The following is an 18198-nucleotide window of genomic DNA, read 5'->3' as shown; positions in this document are numbered from 1 at the left end:
CAGACCCCTGTAAAGTAGTAACAAGGTGCTGCCCTAAGGAGAAAGGTTTTAAAGCTTCTTGAGCTGCAGGTCTATGCTGATGCTAATTGCAAGATGCAGTTGTGTTGGATACAGCTTTCATTGGGTAATACCTCTTCTCTAATTTGCTGCTAATTACGTAGCTGCCCTTTCTGAAAGTAACCCCCAGAGGTGGAGCTAGCAATGCTACCCTTCCCAACATCTTTCACCTGTAATTTATTTGATGGGTTTATGATGCTGTCTTTCGTACTGCCACGCGTGTAAAGTATTCCTCGTGCATGAGATACAGCTGCTTTGATCAGCCGGGTACATGGCAAAGAGTGTATCGGCGTAGGGTGGGTACCTGTCCCCTTCGCTCTTGGGAACTGTTGTGAAAAACACCAGGTTATTTTTTACCACCTCTGTTGTAAGTACTATTAGTGTGGGTGTCCGCTCTGCTCCGTACAGCGAGTACACTGTAAATACACCCTATTACCGAGCAGCAGTTGCGTACGGTAGTTGCCGCGTGTATAAACTCCATACATGACTGTGCCGTGCAGGAGGTCGTGTCCTTAGCTCTCTGCAGTCCTGCTTCCCAGGTCACTTGGGGCAGCCACTGTTTGCTGGGACCTTCGAGCCATGAAGGAGGGCGAGTGCGTTTTCCAGAGCTGCCGCGGTGTGTTGGAGGTGCTGAGCTATGAAGCGAGCGTCACGCTTAGTGACTGAGCCCGGTCTCTAACCATCTCTCACCTACTAGGACCTAACACCGCCACTGCCTGTGCGGGAATAGATGCAACACTTGTAGTACGTGGCCTGCTTTCTCCATTCTAGTCCCAGCTTACTTGTAACTACTTCCAAGTGTCTTCAGACTTACAAAGCCAACAAGTTTGCCACTTCATTTGGACATGGACAGTCCTGCCAGTGTTACCAGAAGAGTATATCCTGTTCCATGGAAAGGATTGTGTGTGCATCCTTCAGACAAACAATCTGTGCTCCTGCGCACACTGTGGCACGCCTGAAGTGCTGCCAGCATTTATTTGGGTGTGCTGTTAAATTACTAGATCATGTAGTCGTTCATCCAGTGAAATCATTCTACTTAAGGAATTGTTTTATGAAGTCTGTTGCGAGTCAGTCCACTGTAGAAACACTAGAATATAGTTGGAATGATGATAAGCTTTAGGTGGGAAGTTTTCCTCCTTCAAGTCTTAATGTTCCAAAGGTAGGTCCTGAGGTGGATGGTTTTTAAGCATCATACAAATCAATGTTGAAATAGTTTTCAGATCTCACTGTCCTTTATTTAAAAAAAAAAGCAATTTGAGTCTATTTTCCAGTACTGCAAAGATGGATAAATAAAATATTTGAGACATATTTTCAATTTAAAATTTTGTATGAACTGAATTTTCTCCTTTTGTGTACTAAATAATGCTTATGTCAGAAACCTTAAAGGGAGGTTTTGCATTAGCAGTGCAATATATATTTTGCTTTACTTATGGTTCCACTGGAATAATTCTTGGAGATGAAATGCCGAAATGTGAATAGAAATTGTGCTGTTTCTCTGACACTGCTAACTGTTTCCCAATTCGAGATGGTTTGCTGGTGGTACAGTCGCAGCCTGATGAATTAGACTTCCACTGGCAAATTAAATGATTTGTACCCCAAGAAAGAGAAAATTCCTACCCATAAAAATCTTTGTATAACAAATGGGAGATGCCAATAGTAAGGAGAGGGGTATTTCTGGAGATTATCTCACTGGGATTTAAAAATGGTACTTTGTTAGTCTGCAAGCAGCACTTTTTAAATGAATGGTTGTAGATTTGTAAATATGTAATGTTTAAAATTTATTTACCAAAAACCAGTATGTTGGATGTTTGCTTTGGGTTTGTAGTTCCTCTCAAAATACCCAAGTCGGTGTTCACGACCTTCAGTTGGGGTTTTTTTCTGTCTCATCCAAAACCAACAAGTTTTATTGTGAGTCAATAAAAAGCTTAAAATCTTGCTGGTTATTGGCATTAACGTTTTATTAGAGCGACGGGAAGGTCTGCAGCTCTCGACTGTAGTGTTTGCTCACAGGAGGCGTTGTTAACAATAAACCTGTCGGTTTGTTGGTAGCTGATGTCGGTGGTGTTTTTTTCATAGCTGTTGTGTGGAAGGTGATGCTATAAATGAGAATTGGGGCTGGGTACAATGATCTGCACATTTCAGGGGTTGGTGTCAGCATGAAAACAAAACTCAACAGTTCCACTTCTTGTAGCATTTCTGACTCCTGGATTTAAGTAGTGGTACTCTAATCCCAGATCTGTTTAGTCTTGTTACCATAAGGTGTAAACTTATGTGACATTACACTTGTACTGGTGGCACTGTGCATAAATTGTAGGGATTGTATTGCAAGGTCGAATGGAGGTTTAAAGGGAGCTGTGGGGATAGGAGAGCTCTGCAGCTCTCGAACCCTCTGCTCTGCCTGCAGAAGGAACTCTCCTCAAAAGCTGTAGTATGGCATTTCCTTTGGAGCTCATCCCGTGTTCTACATGTACTACCGTGGGGGTCTGTGAGGGGGAGGCCTCATAGAGGCATTTACTGAAGGGACTAAAACCACCTCTGCATGGAGGAGTTGAGGTCAGCTACCTACGGCACAAGCCTCAGGAACTGGGGTGCTCGGCTGTGACCTGAGGGAGCTCACTTCTGAGACACAGAATGTGTGTCCGCACTGATTTTAAGCAGAGAGCTCTCTGAAGGCAAGCTGTGGAGGTCTGACCCCTGCAGTGAGGTTCAGTAATTTCAGTGTGTTTGAGCAGTTTCCTGGGTATTCAGAGTGTTCCTGAAAATGTTTCTGTAAGGAGTAAATATTCTGTGCTGCAAATCAGCTCTGTTAACTTGAGGGGATCGGCCCTGCTGAAACCTTCACGTCTGTATCACATCAGCCTTTCCATGAGTGCCTGAACCTATGTGCTGCTCGGTGGCTTTGTTCCCTTTCCTGACCCCGAAGAAGGATACAGAGGCTGACCTACTGCTTGAGCTTCTTTATTGCTTTTACCACCTTAAAAACATTTTATTCTCAGTAAGTTTGTTACAACTCTGGTTGCTTTTTTTTCAGTAGAACAACCGCTACTTTAAACCCCTTTTGATTTTGATGGCTGCTTTACAGACACCTTAAAAGAGTCCGACGGTCATACAGACACAGGGCAGGAGATGATCTTGTCTTCTAACATCACGCTGATGATCAGAAACACGAAGTAAAGAGCAAACATAGTGAGCCCCAGGAGCTTGTTCATTTTCCATTTACACACAGCGATGGAGATGATCACAAACAGGAGCATGAGGAAAAGGAGAACGATCGCACAGAACAAACCGTTGCTACTGACGGCGACTGGACTGAGCCCATTGAAGACGGAAAAGAGGAACCAGGGAACTGGCAAACTGCAAGTAAAGGAAAAGGAATTGAAAGGAATAATTGAAGGCAAATTTTCTGTAGTGTAATTAAGTGATTTCTCCAAAGTTAAAGAAAAAATGCATGATCATGTTCAGTGTAACTCGGTGTAAATCGAAAATTGGTGTCGATGACTGTGTTTGGAACACTCACTCTATTGTAATGGGATCCAGGAGGCTAAAAGGGTTTTAAAAATAACACCTTGAACTATGTGTCTGAGCAGACTGCGGTAACAGAGTAAGTCCTGATGCTTTGTTAATGAGAGCACAGATACTGAGCTGGGCTTGCACAGGGTCTGAGTGACTGGGTGAGTATCCTGTCTGTAAATCCTTGTTGTTAGCAAAGACTTGGTGCATTTCTGTCTTGGAAAAACACGTGATTTTCTGTTGAATGAGAATTAACAATAGTGGAGTATTCTAGAAATCTGTCCTTCCTGCCTGGGGTAGGTTTTAAGAAGAAAAAGAGAGTTCCTGATTGCCCAGCTGCCCTTCATTTAATTACATCAAGAATGAAGTTAATTAAGGAATAAAACCCACTTGTACTTCAGAAGAAAGGTGCCTGTTAGCGTTGAACTAAAACTCACCCAACAGTGATATCGAAGATGTTGCTGCCCACGGAACTGGAGACAGCCATGTCCCCTAAGCCTTTCCGGGCAACAATGACACTGGTGATAAGGTCAGGGATGGAGGTTCCTGCTGCCAGTATGGTTAATCCCATAATTTCCTCTGATATCCCAATTGTTTCACCGACCTGATAAACACAAAGAAAGCCGTGTAGGGCTGTTAGTTTTGCCATGTGGAATTTAATTGTTCTGTGCAGCCTTTTAGGTTTCCTGCCCTATTGAAGTTAAAATAGTTGAATCCCTTGAAAAATGGGAGAATTTTGTTCTGCTTTATAGGATAAAAAGTTAAATTTCATGGTGTATGTTGATCTCAGCTTTGCTATGTAGCATAGGGCATCTGATCATAGCATTGCCAGGACAGAGCTCAGCTATGGCACAGCTCTCTCTGCTGCTCCAAGTTCAACTCCTCTAGCTGCCTCAGAATCATAGAATCACAGACTGGTCTGGGCTGGAAGGGACCCTAAGCATCACAGAGCTCCAACCCCCTGCCACAGGCAGGGCCACCAACCTCCAGGCCTGGAGCTACACGAGGTTGCCCAGGGCCCCATCCAACCTGGCCTTGAACACCCCCAGGGATGGGGCCTTCTGCCTTCCCTTCCCATGTGCATCATCAGCTCTATGAAATGAGAGCTTTGGGAAGTGCCAGTGGGATTTATGGCTGGATCAGTGACACTGTGAGTGTGCAATACATCCCTGCGTACAAACTGTGTGTCTGATTCTACAAGACGTTACGTATTATTTCCCAGAATACCGGGTGAGCAAAAGGTGATGGGAGTTGAGACCATTTAGAAGCTTCCAGAATCAGAACCTGTATTTTCCTGGAATTCTAATTAGGTAAGGGATAATTATGATCTGCACAAGAGCATTCATCAGTGAAAAGGCAGTATGAAGATAAATCTTGGCGGCAGATTCCCTTGGAAGCTCTGGAAAAAGAACGAGACTTTTGTCGAATCGAAAAGAATGAAATTGGAAATTCCCTCTTGGGTTGTAAGGAAACAAAGTTTCCCTGGCTTTGATGGATGACTGCAGCTGGAATTCATCAGATGAAATGCCACACTGAAACAGTCCCCCCTCTCCCCATCTACTCGTTCTGCAAACAAACCCCTCACCTGGTGAGCCCACCACACCATCAGGTAAGAGAATACAGCAATCCAGATGATGGATCCAAAAAATGTGATGACAAAGAATTTCTTGGAGTCCTGTTAAAATCAAATTTGAAAAGACAAACAGGGAGAGGTTGCAGGGAAATTTAACAATCCCCCAAGAAAACCATTCACCTGAGGCACTTCACTCAATTGCTTTCATATGGACCCTGGTCTCTTTAATTGTGTTTAGTTTGTTGGCTTGATTAGGTGACCAGTAGTTGCTAGTCTTTTGTGGGTTATTAAATTAAGTCTCTGGCAGTGTGCTGTGCTGCAGCTGGGGCTCCTGTCCCACTCCTGCAGCATTACCAGCACTTCCAGTATGCGAAGGCTCTAGGTGTAGAACAACAGAACCAGGGACTCTTGCTGGGAGGAAATCTATAGTTCAACTAATGACTGAGCAGCAGGAGGAAGATGGTAAGTGGTGGAAGGAAGATAGACTCTTACTGGATTCCTAACGTCAGGCAGAGTGCTCCAAAGAGGGAAGATGATGGGAAAGAGGAAAAGGTAGATTGCTTGTTTTTTCCTAGTTTCTGGCCATTCCAGAGATAACGGCTCGTCGTTTTCATCATCATCATCTGTGCTGTCATCATCGCTGTCTTCCTCACTCTCAGAGCTGCTGTCTGAAGAGGTGTTGCTGTCTGAAGAGGGCTGTGGGGCAGGGAAAAACAACCCATGGCCAATGTGTTTCCACAGTGACAAGGAGCTGCATGCACAGCACTTACTGCGGCCTGGCCTTGGCAGAGGTCACAACTATGCCATGGCTGAGGGCGGCCACCCACCTCCTGTTCTTGTGGGACAAAATCTTGGAGCCTGTGTACAATGTTAACTGCTTTGTGTCAGTTAACTTGAGCTGACTTTTAAACAGGGCTTGGACACAAGTTAAAACACTGTCCTTGAAAACCCTCATTAGAGCAGCCAAATTACATCAGCTGAAAGGGGGGATTAGGGAAGTGGAACAGCACAGTGTACTGGTGAGCAAAGACAGGCAGATGCTCCATCTTCCCTGATGCTGGAGTAGCCCTCTGACTTCAGAAGAGTCATTTGAGGAGAAAAGACTCCACAGGATCAGCTGCTGTCATGTTTTGGGGCCAATTTGTCTTTATGACCTGCTAACACCTTAATATATCTCAGTCTATATATAGTTGCCAGTTAAAGGGTATGAGTTGGGTCCTATCCCAAAAGCTCTAGCAAAGGGGCGAAGGAGAGTGGATGTGAAGTTTGGTCACTCATTGCCCACGATGGTTATTTCAATACCTGTCCATCCTGCGGTGCATCTGCCTTCTGTTTGGCTTTGCTGGGTTCAGAGTCACTGGCAGGAGTTACCTGAACGGTGCCTGGTGACTTCTTTTCCACTTCTGCTAAAGGGATAAGGAGGAACACTGGTTTTAGCCCACAAATGTCAGTATTTTCAGTCACCAGCTAGGCACCTTCCCCTTCATCAGCAGGGAGGGCTGAGCTTCCTACAAAAACGTGTGGCATTTTGTGCTAAAGCCAGACTAAGCACTGAGATTTTCTGTTTGTGGATTGTCATCAGTAAAAACCAGGCAGAATGATCCTGATGCTCCCATGACTTATCTGAAACTGCTGTGAGAGGCAAGCACGTAATGAGGGAAATGCTAATTATCCCATCTACAGCTGATGAGTGGTTTTGGTTTCAGTCTGAAGAGCTTATTAAAGCCATCCTTAAAAGCCAGAAAGGATGCAAAAGCTTTTCTTTCCCCCTTTTTTTTCCCTAGTAGAGCTTGGCATTCTCCAGGGAATTGATATTCTTTGAGGCTTCTGAGAAATTACTCTTATGTGCTGCCAGAGTTGAAGCCTGAAGCGTTTGGTGGGTATTCAAATGCAAATTTAAAAGAAGTGCTGATACACACAAGGAAATAACTGCAAGGTCCTCGAGAGGACATCTTGCACTCACCTTCTGGCTTCGATCCTTGGCCACCCACAGCCTCTTCTTTGGCCTTGGCTATGTTGCTCAGGATGTCAACCCTGTCTTTAAATTTTGCTATGGATGGGAAAGACACTTTCATCAGCAGCTGCCAGCTGTGCAAAGCTCCTTCACCACCCCCACCCCCAGCACCCACACGCTCCCTTGCCCTGTTCCTCCTGCACAGGCTGCACTCTGACTCGTGGGTTCCAGACACAGCCCCAGGTGCTGGCTGCTGCTAGTTGACCGTAGCCATTATATTTTAACACTTCATACCATGCCAATTAAGCCAGCAATTCGATGTGTAACTAATGCTTTCATATTTAAAAGATATTCCAGGGAGAAGAGAAATCCTTTCCCTGATACAGAGGGGGTGTGTGCATCCCAGGAAGCAAACGCAGGAGGAACAGAGTTTCCATGCAGTATCGTTCTGTTCCCATGGGACTGTTGGTTTATTTTTCAGGCTCTCTGATGTGCAAGCTAAAAAGACACCTTCCCTCTGCCGTGTGGCTGTGGAAGAGGCTTTACTGTGCTGCTCACAGTCCTGTGACCTGATGGTAAGGAAAAAAGAAAACCTTTTGTGTTCCAATTGGTTGATTTCTCCAAGTACCCAGGAGTGTCTCCTCTGCTCTGATCTAAATTCACAGTATCCAAGTTCAATGGGGCCCAGGCTACCTGAGAGGTGGTCTTCACCAGTGCAGTGTCCAGCATGGCTTTTCTGGGACTGCTGAGACCTCCTTCCACTCTCTGCTCAGCTGGGCTGCTTCACTGCTGCTTTACCAGAGCTGTGGGGCCATGTGTGTGTGTGTGTGTGTGTGTGTGTCTGCAGTTGGGTGTTGTGCTCAAGTACCTTAACTCCTCCTCTCACTGAAAGCAAGCTGGTCACCTCAGAGAAATCCTCATTTTGCTCTCATTTATCCTCTGTTGAGTGCCCACCCAGTGACTAAGCTGAGGGTCACAGGGCTTGCACATGGCCAGTAGCCACAAGAAATTGGCTGCACTGCGCTCGGCTTGTGCCAGGGGCTGTAAATTAATTTCCTCTGAAAGTTTTATCACGCTGATTTAATCAGCTGTAGTGTTGACTGTGCAACCAGAGCGAGCTGCTGTTGTTTGCCTCAAGGGCAGGGCCCTGACGCTTTATCCATCACTGTGATCCTGAGTTAATAGCAGGGCTGAGGCCTGAGCCTTGCAGGCAGATCTACCCTTCTGAGCTGAGCCTGGTGACAATCTGTAGGCTCCAGTATATGTCCAATATACCCAACATCCCCAGTAACTGGGACTGGCTCAGGCATTGAGGCCTTTGGGGATGAGTCCTACCCTGGTGAGATTTCTGTTACCATCTGACAAACATTTTTCCACCAGCTGGGATCTCCACTGAAGCTGGAACAGCTGGACAGAGGTGAAGTGATGGGCTCTTCTCCTTTGAAAGGCTGGCTGGGACTAAAGAACCTGCCTCTTCCACTCTCTTGTCAACATCAAAGCCTACCAGAGGGGATGCAAAGCACTTTGCTCAGTTCCCTCCCTGCTGACATTAAGCACGAGCATACCCATCGGTGCAGGGCAATGAAGAGGTGACCTTCTGCTCCTGGTCTCCTCTAGGCACTGGGCAGCACATCTTTCTGTGCAGCTTTTCCCAGAAGCTGTTGCAAAAGCTTCTGTCAGCAGGGTCAGGGCGGTCAGGCTGAGCCTGAGAGAGATTATACAAATTCAAGCTCCTGGCTTCCTGCCCTCACCTAGGCTGCAGGCTGTGAGCACCGACCCGAGCAGAGCCTGTGAGCATCTCTCTGTCAGGATAAACAGATTAGGTCCAGGCCACCATCTAGTTCTCATGAGATCAGCCTAATTTACAAAGGTGCTAATGCCTCTGACATTATTCCGTGCAGGATGGGCTGGGATTGGAGGAGGAGCTGGCTATAAGCTGGCCAGATCTGCATGTCAGCATGGGGAGGAAGGATATCTGTCAGCTCAGCCCTTGCTAGTGCTGGGGATTAGTTGAACAAGGCAGCGTGCTCGCCCCATGGGGTGTGAGGTGCCACACCAGGCTGCCCTCTCACTGAGGACCCTGTGATTACCAGTACAGAATTCCTGCACCCCCAATTCTGCCTCCTGTTCCCAGAGCCCATCACATGGGACATGCCTGCATCCAGAGACCCTGAGATGCTCTGCAGCAAGATTCCTGTCCTACGGATACAGGGCATCCAGACTGGATTTAAGGTGGCAGATGAGTTCTACCTTGGGTTTGGCTCTTATGTTTAATTAATTGTCTGTAATCTGCCAGGACTAACTGCTACATGAACAGCAGGAAGGATTTTATTTCTTTAAAATTTGGCAGGAACCTGAAGGGTTTGGGGATTCTGCCATCTAAAAGTAGACATAAAAATCCCTCCAAAACTCCCTCATGACTCCTTTTGCCCCTTGGCACCACAGTTCTCCTAAAACAAGTGATGTAATGCCAAGGAAACAAGGGGAAGCTCTGCCTGCCTGCAGTGCTCTAGCTCAACTCCAGCCTGCAACATGGCCTGCTGCCCTGTTCTGGTCTGATCTCCAGATTCATTAACTGGTGCATAGTGAGAGTAGACAACTCCAGCAAACTTGCTGCTGGAGACTTTGTCTCCATTCAGAAGTAAAAGCAGGCTTCTGTCTCCTTCCTTGTATGACCAGGGTTTAAAGAACAATCCCATGCTAAGACTGGAGGTTCAGAAATGAGAAGGTCCCTTGGGCTAAAATCTCTGTTCCCTTTAAACTGCCAGCAGTTCCCTCCCCTGTCTAACCAGAAGATCCTGGCAGGATCTCACATTCTGCTTCTGGGCACTTTCTGAGAATGGCAGGAAAGACTGAAGTTGCTGGAAACCATTTGGTTTTAAAAATTAAAAGAAAAAAGCACTTTGAAACAAAAAGCTTCTATCAAAACTATAAGTTAGGATGCAGTGTAAATGTTAGAACTTCTGCACAGACCTGCTCTGTGGACGGAGAAAAGGACTAAAGTAACGATCCCTTTTTAAGACAAAAAGAAAACATTCTGAATGTATTCACTGTTCAGATGAAGAAATTCTGTTTCTCAGGAGGGGTATTGCATTAGGAACAGTGAAACAAAGTTTGTGGTTCAGATTTCTACTTTATTTCTACGACCGCTGCCTCTGGAAGGTGGTTTTGGAGCCCTGGTGCTGGTGGGTGTTCCCCATTTTTAGACTCTCACTGCCCTAAAAAAGTTTCTGTGCTGCCCAAGCAACTGCAGCATAGGAAAGGAAACCCTCCTGAGACCCTGGTTTCAGCAGGTTGTTAGGAGCTGCTGAGAAACAGTTGGCAACCGTTTCCTTTTGTGTCATGCTCCCCACAGCCTCTAAGTGCTGATGCTACAGGCACTGCCGAGAAGGATCGAGGACCCTTGAGGAAAGATAAATTGCTTTGGGATCATCTTTTATGTTGCAGCCTCATTACAGAACTGTGTCCAGCACAGGCAGTGCTGCACACACTGCAAAGAGAAGGGCTTTATTGGTGCTCTGGGGGGAACTAGGCACCCAGCTGGCCTGGGGAGACAAAGGGCTGCACTTTCATTGTCACCAAGGCTGAGCTTGCTGGCCTGGGATGCCTCTCAGGTTCAAACCCTTTTTCAGGCTCATCCTGAGGAGGTCATTTCGTCTTCTTGTCCAAGATCCTCAATGCTCTTTGGTTTCCCAGTCTATTTATAAGTGGTTCCATTTCTCCAGACTCCCTTTTTTTAGGTATGGGTTTACCAGGGTGAGGAGTGTCTCCTCCTGGGTACACAGCCCCTGGGACACTGGTTCCCTGAGGGCTGCACTCATAATACCAGTGGCTTTCTGTAACGTTCTCTTTTCTGAGGAGCTGTCTCTCTTCTGGCAGTGTTGGGTGGAACAGGCGCGTACCTGTGGTGGAGGTTTTGCCCTTAACTCGGTGGCATTATTATAGCAAAGGGTCTAAGAAACAGCCTCTTGAAGGGCTATAGCCCATCGTCGCATCATAGTCCCTGCTGAGACCATCGGGCTCGCCAGAGCGCGCGTGGTCACACTCCCATCTAGTGGCTGCTGAGCCCCAAACTCCAGTTCCACCCAGCTGCCGTGGGAAGGGGAGATGTCTTTAGCGCGGATCCAAACTGCCCCCCAGGTAAGAGCAGTCCCCTTAGCAAGGCCAGTGGCTCACAGCGGTGTTGAACCCCTCCAGCAGTGGAGTCTGGGCTGAGCTGACCGGGGCAGCACTGCAGCACTCTCCTTGGCCTGGGTTGGTGTTCTCAGCCACCTCCCCAGCAACTTCTACTGAGGTCCCAGGGTTTTAGCAAGCTGAGGACAGCAGCCTGGACCAGAAGTGAGTGCTGGCCTGGGGTGGGCAGATGCTGTGCAAGGACATTTAGAGATGCAGGAAGGATGAGAAGGTGCTGGAGGGTCTCTGAGAGGCAGAAGTCCCTTTACAATGCTAAAGACACGGGCACGTCCTCCATAAGATTTTGGGTTTATCCTTGCCCTGTCGGTTCCACCTTTTGGGGGAGGGCAGGAGGCAAGGGCAGTAGGGCAAACCCTGGTGAGTCTGGCTCTTGCTAACGATGGGTGCCTCCACTGAAATCCTTCAGAGTGGATGCTCATCCATCCTCCTGCCCTTGTCATGCCTCCTTTGTTCCCTCGACTGGGTTGTGCACCTGGGATTTTGATCTGGAGAGTCCTTTCTGTAACCTCTGTGGCAGACACGAGAGGTGTTGATCTGCTTAGCTTCAATCTCTCCTCGACTGGACAATGGATAAGCTCTTTAGAACAAGTAGGGTAGTGGGGGGGCAGGCCAAGTGCCAAGCTAGGAAAGAGAAGTCTAAACCCCATCTCTTTCTAATGTGCTTCACCATTTCTTGAAAAATCAGCTTTCATACTGAATTTGGGTTAAAGTTGGTAGGAAGCAGCGTGTCAGAAGGTTGTGTATGAAGGCCCTGGGTCTGTCTGGAGAAGTGACTTCTCCTGAGCTGAGGTGTCTTAGCCCTGAGCTGATCAGCCCTGGGCAGTTGGCCCATCGCCTGCAAAGTGCTGTGGGTATGGTGTTACCATGGCAGCATTGCAGGTGAGCTTTTGGAGGTGCTCAGCATTGGTCTTAGTCAAACCCAGGCTGGTTTGACCATCATAACTAGAACTTGCTTTAGATCTCAGCTGGGATTTTAACCACTGTCACAAAGACAATTCTTCAAGGGTTTTAACTTCCTCATCCTCCTCCTCAGGTTTCTGCCTCACGAGGGGCTGTGTGGTAGCTGGTGAGGTGGGCAAGCAATGAGCTCTCCCTGTGGTTTCTCCCACTATAAATGAGATGAGTAGGTTGAGCAACATTCTCAAAAGTGTAGCCAGCATTGAGTGTTGCTGGTCCAAGACTGGGGTGAGGTCTCAGCTAAGACAAGAAGGATGCTGTAAGATGGAAGAAGCCCCTAATTCATGTTTGCTGCTCCTGCTGTCAGAGGGACAACAGAAGACGGGGACTTGCAGTGACTGCCACTGCTCCAGGGATGCCAGCAACAGCAGTGACCCCACGTGCCCTCATCCCTGCTGAAGCTGTAGTTGCCACCATAGCAGCAACCTGTTTGGCACAGGTGATGTAGAGACAGCAGGGCCAAAGTCTGAGGTGTTTGCCCTTGCCAGCCATGCCATCAGAAGGGGTCCATCCCACCACTGCAGTGCTCCCTCCACCCACCGTTACCTGTGATACTCCAAGCTGCGTTTCAGGGATGAGCTGCTGATCCCCAACACCCCGAGGCACTAGGGCAGTATCCCTCAGGGCTGCAAGCCCAAGTGCCTCCGAGTCCACTCACCTTCTGCCAGGGGGTCCAGAGTGTGGATCATGAGTTGGAAGATGGTGCTGCGCATCTGGGAGTTGTGCAGGGAGGCCGAGCTGCTGCCTCGCTGTAAGGCTGATCCAGGCTAGGGAAAGGTACAGTGCAGCAGTCAACAGCAGTTCCCTCCTCAAAACACCTCCACCTTGGGCCACCTCTGCTCTCGAGGTGTGTTTACATGGAGACTGATCTCCTCAACCCAAGGAGCAGCCTCTGCCTTCAGGATCACAGGATGGCTGCCAGCACGGACCGCTCACGGTGAGAGACGTGCTCCTGGAGAGCAGCCCAACCTGTCCTTAGAGAAACCCAGCGGGCTCACGTGGACTCAGCATGGATGTGATGATGTTATGAATTAGAATCAGTGAAGCACAAAGTGCTGTTAGTCATCAACTCATTAATAATTGTGAAGAGTTATTGTCTGCTACAAGGTCACACCAGGTGTCCTGACTGAAGCTTGAAAGCTCTGGTGCTGTGTTTTTATAGTCAGCACCAGAGTGACTGAACATTAATTAATACAGGTAAGTTAATTGCAGAGAGGACCAAGCAGCACCCATACAAGGACACTAATATCTGTTACATTATGTGTGTCAGCAGCTGCTACACCAGAAAGGCCTCTCTGTGCAATAGCTGGCCAGGGATGGGGAAGACAAAGGGTCAGCAACGTGAGCAGGAGCAGAGGAATGAGCTCTTCAGTTTCACTACAGGGAAGGACAGGCACCACCAGCCTTTGCTGTGAGAGCTCAGCAGGAAAACTGGCCATGAAACCAGGGAAGAAACACCAAGCTCTGAATTTTTCTGTACCTCTTTATAGAATGAATAGCACCTTGCTAGGCACATCCACTTGGGAAGCCTGAGCTGTCTTATCATTCTTACTAAAATTCCTTAGAGGAAACAACTCAGCCAGATGTCCTCTTAAGTAAGCTGTGGATATTGTGCCAATACAGCTGGTTCTTTGCACAAAGCAGTATTTGCTCCAGGTTTCTTGACATAAAAGTTGACACCTTTACTCACAACCTGAGCCAGGGAAGGGTTCAAATGACAGCAGCTGCTGATGCTTGTGAAGTTGTTTAGACCTACCTGCAGCTTCCTTCCATCTGCTGGCTTCTTTGTTCCTTCATCTGCAACCGCCCCACCGCTTTTCTGCATGCAAGCAAGAACAGAAATGATTGAGCACCACCACTGCTTCACCTGCTTTGCCTGGATACAGCTCTTCAGGCTCCCCTCTGTGAGAAAGCAGGACAACTAACACAAGGGTGCCAGGTAAAACCACAATGGCATGCATGGGTGCTACTGAAAGAGCTGAAGCCGTGTGCTCTTCTTAAAACCATGTGGCCTCCAAGAGACACAGGATTCTACCCCCTCATCCTCATACCTGGAGGTGGACTCAGATGGCCTCTACCACCTGATTCCTGCAGATTCCTTCATCCCCAAACATCTGTATCCCAACTTGTTCTCCAGCAGAGCCAGAGGCAGGTGCAACAGGGTACTTTTTTCCCAGTGATCAGCATTACTTTCCCTATAGATAATTTATTTTTCCCAAAGGTTGGGTCCAGCAGCTCTCTGTCAGGCTGCTCTATGCTAGTGAGAGTCCTCTGTCAATTTAAACTGTAGGTTGCTCCTTTTTTTCCTTCAGTCTGAAGGGTTGGGTTCCATTTGTGATGGCTGATGATGTCCACAGTGATGTATGTGTATAGCTGCAGTATCTTACATGGGGTATCCCATGGGAATGTAACACATGAGCTTTCAGGACTCCCAATCTCAACGCCCTGGCTGACAGACAGACCAGGAGGAGGAAAGAAAAGCATTTTCTGGACTCTGAACCATTTCAACTATCCTCACCCCTCTTCTTTTCTTTCCTTTTCTTAAATTATATGAAGTGAGTGCTGAGACTGGAAGGGGCAAACCATGCTTGAGTGCTGTTGACACACATCTGACTAGTATAAAGCATTGTTAGAGGACAACTTGAAGTCTAATGGTCTCTGTTCAACAGGCAGTAGGAGAGCTGGGGAGGGACAGAGGAGGAAGAAGTGGGCAGGCACACTCAAGAAGACCAATCCCCAAGTGTTCTGGAGATCATGTCCTGGCCAGATCTGCTCATCTGAAAGGGTAAGTGGCTTTGGGGATACTGTCTTAGTGTAAGCAGTCAACTCAACTCCTTCAAAGGACAAGGAGTGAGTGAAGGGCCCAGCTCTCACACCTGAACACCAGTGGCACAGAGCGGTGTCTCTGAGCACATGTAGCTGTGGGCAGTGCACAGATAAGGGACTGGGACACTGTCATCCAATGCTGGTCAGGCAATGGTTGCTAAAGGCTGCCAGGTCCCAGAATCACAGAATGTCAGGAGCTGGAAGGTCCCCTTCTGTGCTGCAAATTGGGTACCAAGGGATACCACCACCATCCCAGCAACACACCCAACCTCTGAGTGGGAAAAGAGTTTCCTCCAACATCTCTCATCTGCAAAAGGCTTGGACAGCACCTTATACCAGAAGCCTTTTTCTCTCCTGTTTAACCCAGAGTAAAATCCCATGAATGTCTTTGAAAGTAAGTAACTGACCACAACAGATTTAGCAATCAGGAGGGTAGAACACCCTTTTAGTGATGTTCTCCAATTTCTCAGAACATCTGTGGCCTGGATTGCATTTCCCTCACTTTATAACCATAATTATTGACCAGTACCTGTATTCTGTGGTTTTGAACATGCACTTTGTGAAGGAGATGCAGTTTTCTTTGGGGTTTATGCTAGAAGGAATTATTTCCAACTTGCCCTCTGAACAATAAGGACACCAACCTTCCGGATGTGCTCTGCTGATGCTGCCTGCACAGCATTTAGCTTCTTGTTCAGCTCCTGCTTCACCCATTGTTCTAGGTACACGTTCTGTTTCATAGTGAATACATATGTGGCGTAAGCAGTCAGTAAAAGGAGGCTTTCCCACCAATCAATGACACTGTCTAGGAAAAACAGGATGAGCATCAGTAAGTCTACAATGTAGAATGAGATGTCTCTAAATAAGGGCCACCACGTCAGGTGGAGTATCTCCCTTGAGAAGAGGGCACAGGTGCCAATGACAAAGAGGATATTAAACACTGCTGAGCCCACAATGGTACCGATGCCCACATTGCTGTGTGAGATGAAGACACCTATGAGGGAGGTGAAGAGTTCTGGTGCTGATCCACCTGCTGCCATGAAGGTGGCTCCAGCCACATCTTCAGAGATCTGCAACTTCTCTGTGATCACTCCCAAAGCTGGGACAAAATACTCATCACACACTATGGCCAAGGCCACAAACACATATATCATGCCAAAGATGTGAAGTACAACCCACCCTTGCCTGCGTTCTTCCACACTGAATAGGTCCTGGGGATATTCTCCTTTGGACTCGTGTGGTGGCTTTTTATCTGGGTAGCTTTCACTGACATTGTCTGGCTGTGGTGGTGTATCCACAGATGCAATGACGGGCACAGTTGGATCCACATATATACAGTGCTTTATTTTGGGTGCTGCTGTGACATTGCCTCTCACAGCAGTCTTGTTGTTGGAGAGGTCCCTGGATGTTGTTTTCACGAGGCCTGTGGGTTGGGGTGCTGTGTGTGGTGCTGGAAGGGCAGAGGGGCTGAATTGGAGCTGATAGAGAGACAGGACCAACACTATGGCGAGCAGGAACAAGATGCGGTTCCGTTGTAGCCGCCGCCTCCGTGGTAAATGCATTTCCTAAAGGTTCAGATAACAGGGCCGTGTCCAGGGGCCACTGAAGACTTCTCTTGATCAGAAGTTTGCATTCACATCCACCAGTGGAGTTCCTTGTTGATCTTAAGCATCAGGAGTGGAGCTGCATGGCAGGAGGCGGAGAATCCTGCAAAAGAAAATCTGGTGTGAAAAATAAAGTACCGCAGGTTCCCACAGTGTGGGTGATGCCACTTCACTGGCTGCTAAACAGACTTAAATGAGTAAAGGCAGCTCTAGATTCAGGCTTCAGTAATGACTGTAGGCTCTGCTGGTTGATAATCACAAGTTTGGCTTAACATAGAGAGGAGTTGGCTGAGACAGTCCAACCTGAGCTGAATTCTGATTCCACTTCATGCCCAGATCCAGGAACGATTAAGGTCTGTGTTTTTACTTAAGGCCAGTTGTTACTCTGTATTATTAAGTTGGGTCAGTGTTCTGCAGGAGAAGAGGATATGGCTTCTGTTCAGGAACCTGCTTTAAGCTGCTAGAAAAGATGATGCTCTGAAGACAAGACCATGCTGTTAAAACCTCCCTCCAAACAAGCCTATTACTGAACAAAGTAACCTCAAATGAGAGGATGAAAACTGGGATAGTTCCCAACTGTGCTGCTCTATGGCTCTCTGGTCTTGCACCCCCACAGACTACCAACTAAGCAATGGAGAGCTTCTTACTTTCTGTTTGAAAAGAGCACTGGGAAGACTTTGCTCTAGTAAAACTGAGGTTTCTCCAGCTGCACCTTTACAAGCCTTTCTGCAAAAGTCAGAGTGGAATTGGGGGTAATTAGGGGGCAATTAGCTTAACTCACATAATTATTTGAATAGCATTTAGAATGTGAGAGAAATTGTAAATGCCAGAGTGACAGAGCCTGCAGCTGTGACAATACAGAGACAGTGATTTGGGAATGGACAGAATTGACCCTTCAGCACTGGCTGAATGTTTTACCTTGGAACATGACTCTTCATGGGTTCTTTTTCCCCCCAGACTAGAAACATTGTGTTATTCTTGAGCTAGATGTGAATCACAGTTCTGTAAGCTGTTCTCAGGTAAGCTCTTCGTGCAAGTTAACACACACTTACCCTCTTGCATAACACTCAGTGAAGTAATCAGCCTAAATTTCTTGCAAGACAGGCATTATTATCTTCTTTTAAATAGTTGTGAGGATCACTAAGGCAACAGTAATAGAGAGTCATGGGAGTACCTAGATAAATAGATGACACAAGCCTTGCTTTTCATATGTAAAAAGAACATGAACATGCATATGGTAGAATTGAATATCATGTGTATAACACTGTTTGACAATAACCCTACCTAATAAAAGATGAAAAAGAATGACAAACAGAAGATGAATATACACACCCCTATTTAAAGACTGTTTTTAATTCTCCCCCTCCAAAATGAGCTGCTTAAAAGACCTTTTGCAAGCAGAAACAGATCCAGAGCCAGGATCAATTGTCCAAGCTCTCCAGAGCTCTCCAGCCTTTCAACCCTCTGTTTCTTTAATCGTGCAAGTTTATCTTTGCCAGAGTGTGTTCCCTCTTACAGGTCAACTC

At 47.1% G+C, this 18198-nt stretch overlaps 1 protein-coding gene across 1 annotated transcript; it reads right to left on the bottom strand.

The window, feature by feature from the left end:
* Positions 1–3161: 3161 nt before the first annotated feature.
* On the bottom strand, positions 3162–16630 carry SLC24A1 (solute carrier family 24 member 1; the record flags this gene model as incomplete). Its single annotated transcript, XM_084268145.1, has 9 exons — positions 3162–3411; positions 4005–4171; positions 5153–5242; positions 5633–5836; positions 6443–6546; positions 7104–7190; positions 12904–13012; positions 14002–14064; positions 15713–16630. The coding sequence occupies 9 exons, from the start codon at positions 16628–16630 to the stop codon at positions 3162–3164; spliced, it is 1992 nt and encodes a 663-aa protein (XP_084124271.1).
* Positions 16631–18198: the final 1568 nt, after the last annotated feature.

This window comes from Gallinula chloropus (genome assembly GCF_964237585.1).
Source record: "Gallinula chloropus genome assembly, chromosome: 9".
Lineage (NCBI taxonomy): Eukaryota > Metazoa > Chordata > Aves > Gruiformes > Rallidae > Gallinula > Gallinula chloropus.
This window is presented reverse-complemented; position numbering and strand designations above follow the sequence as displayed.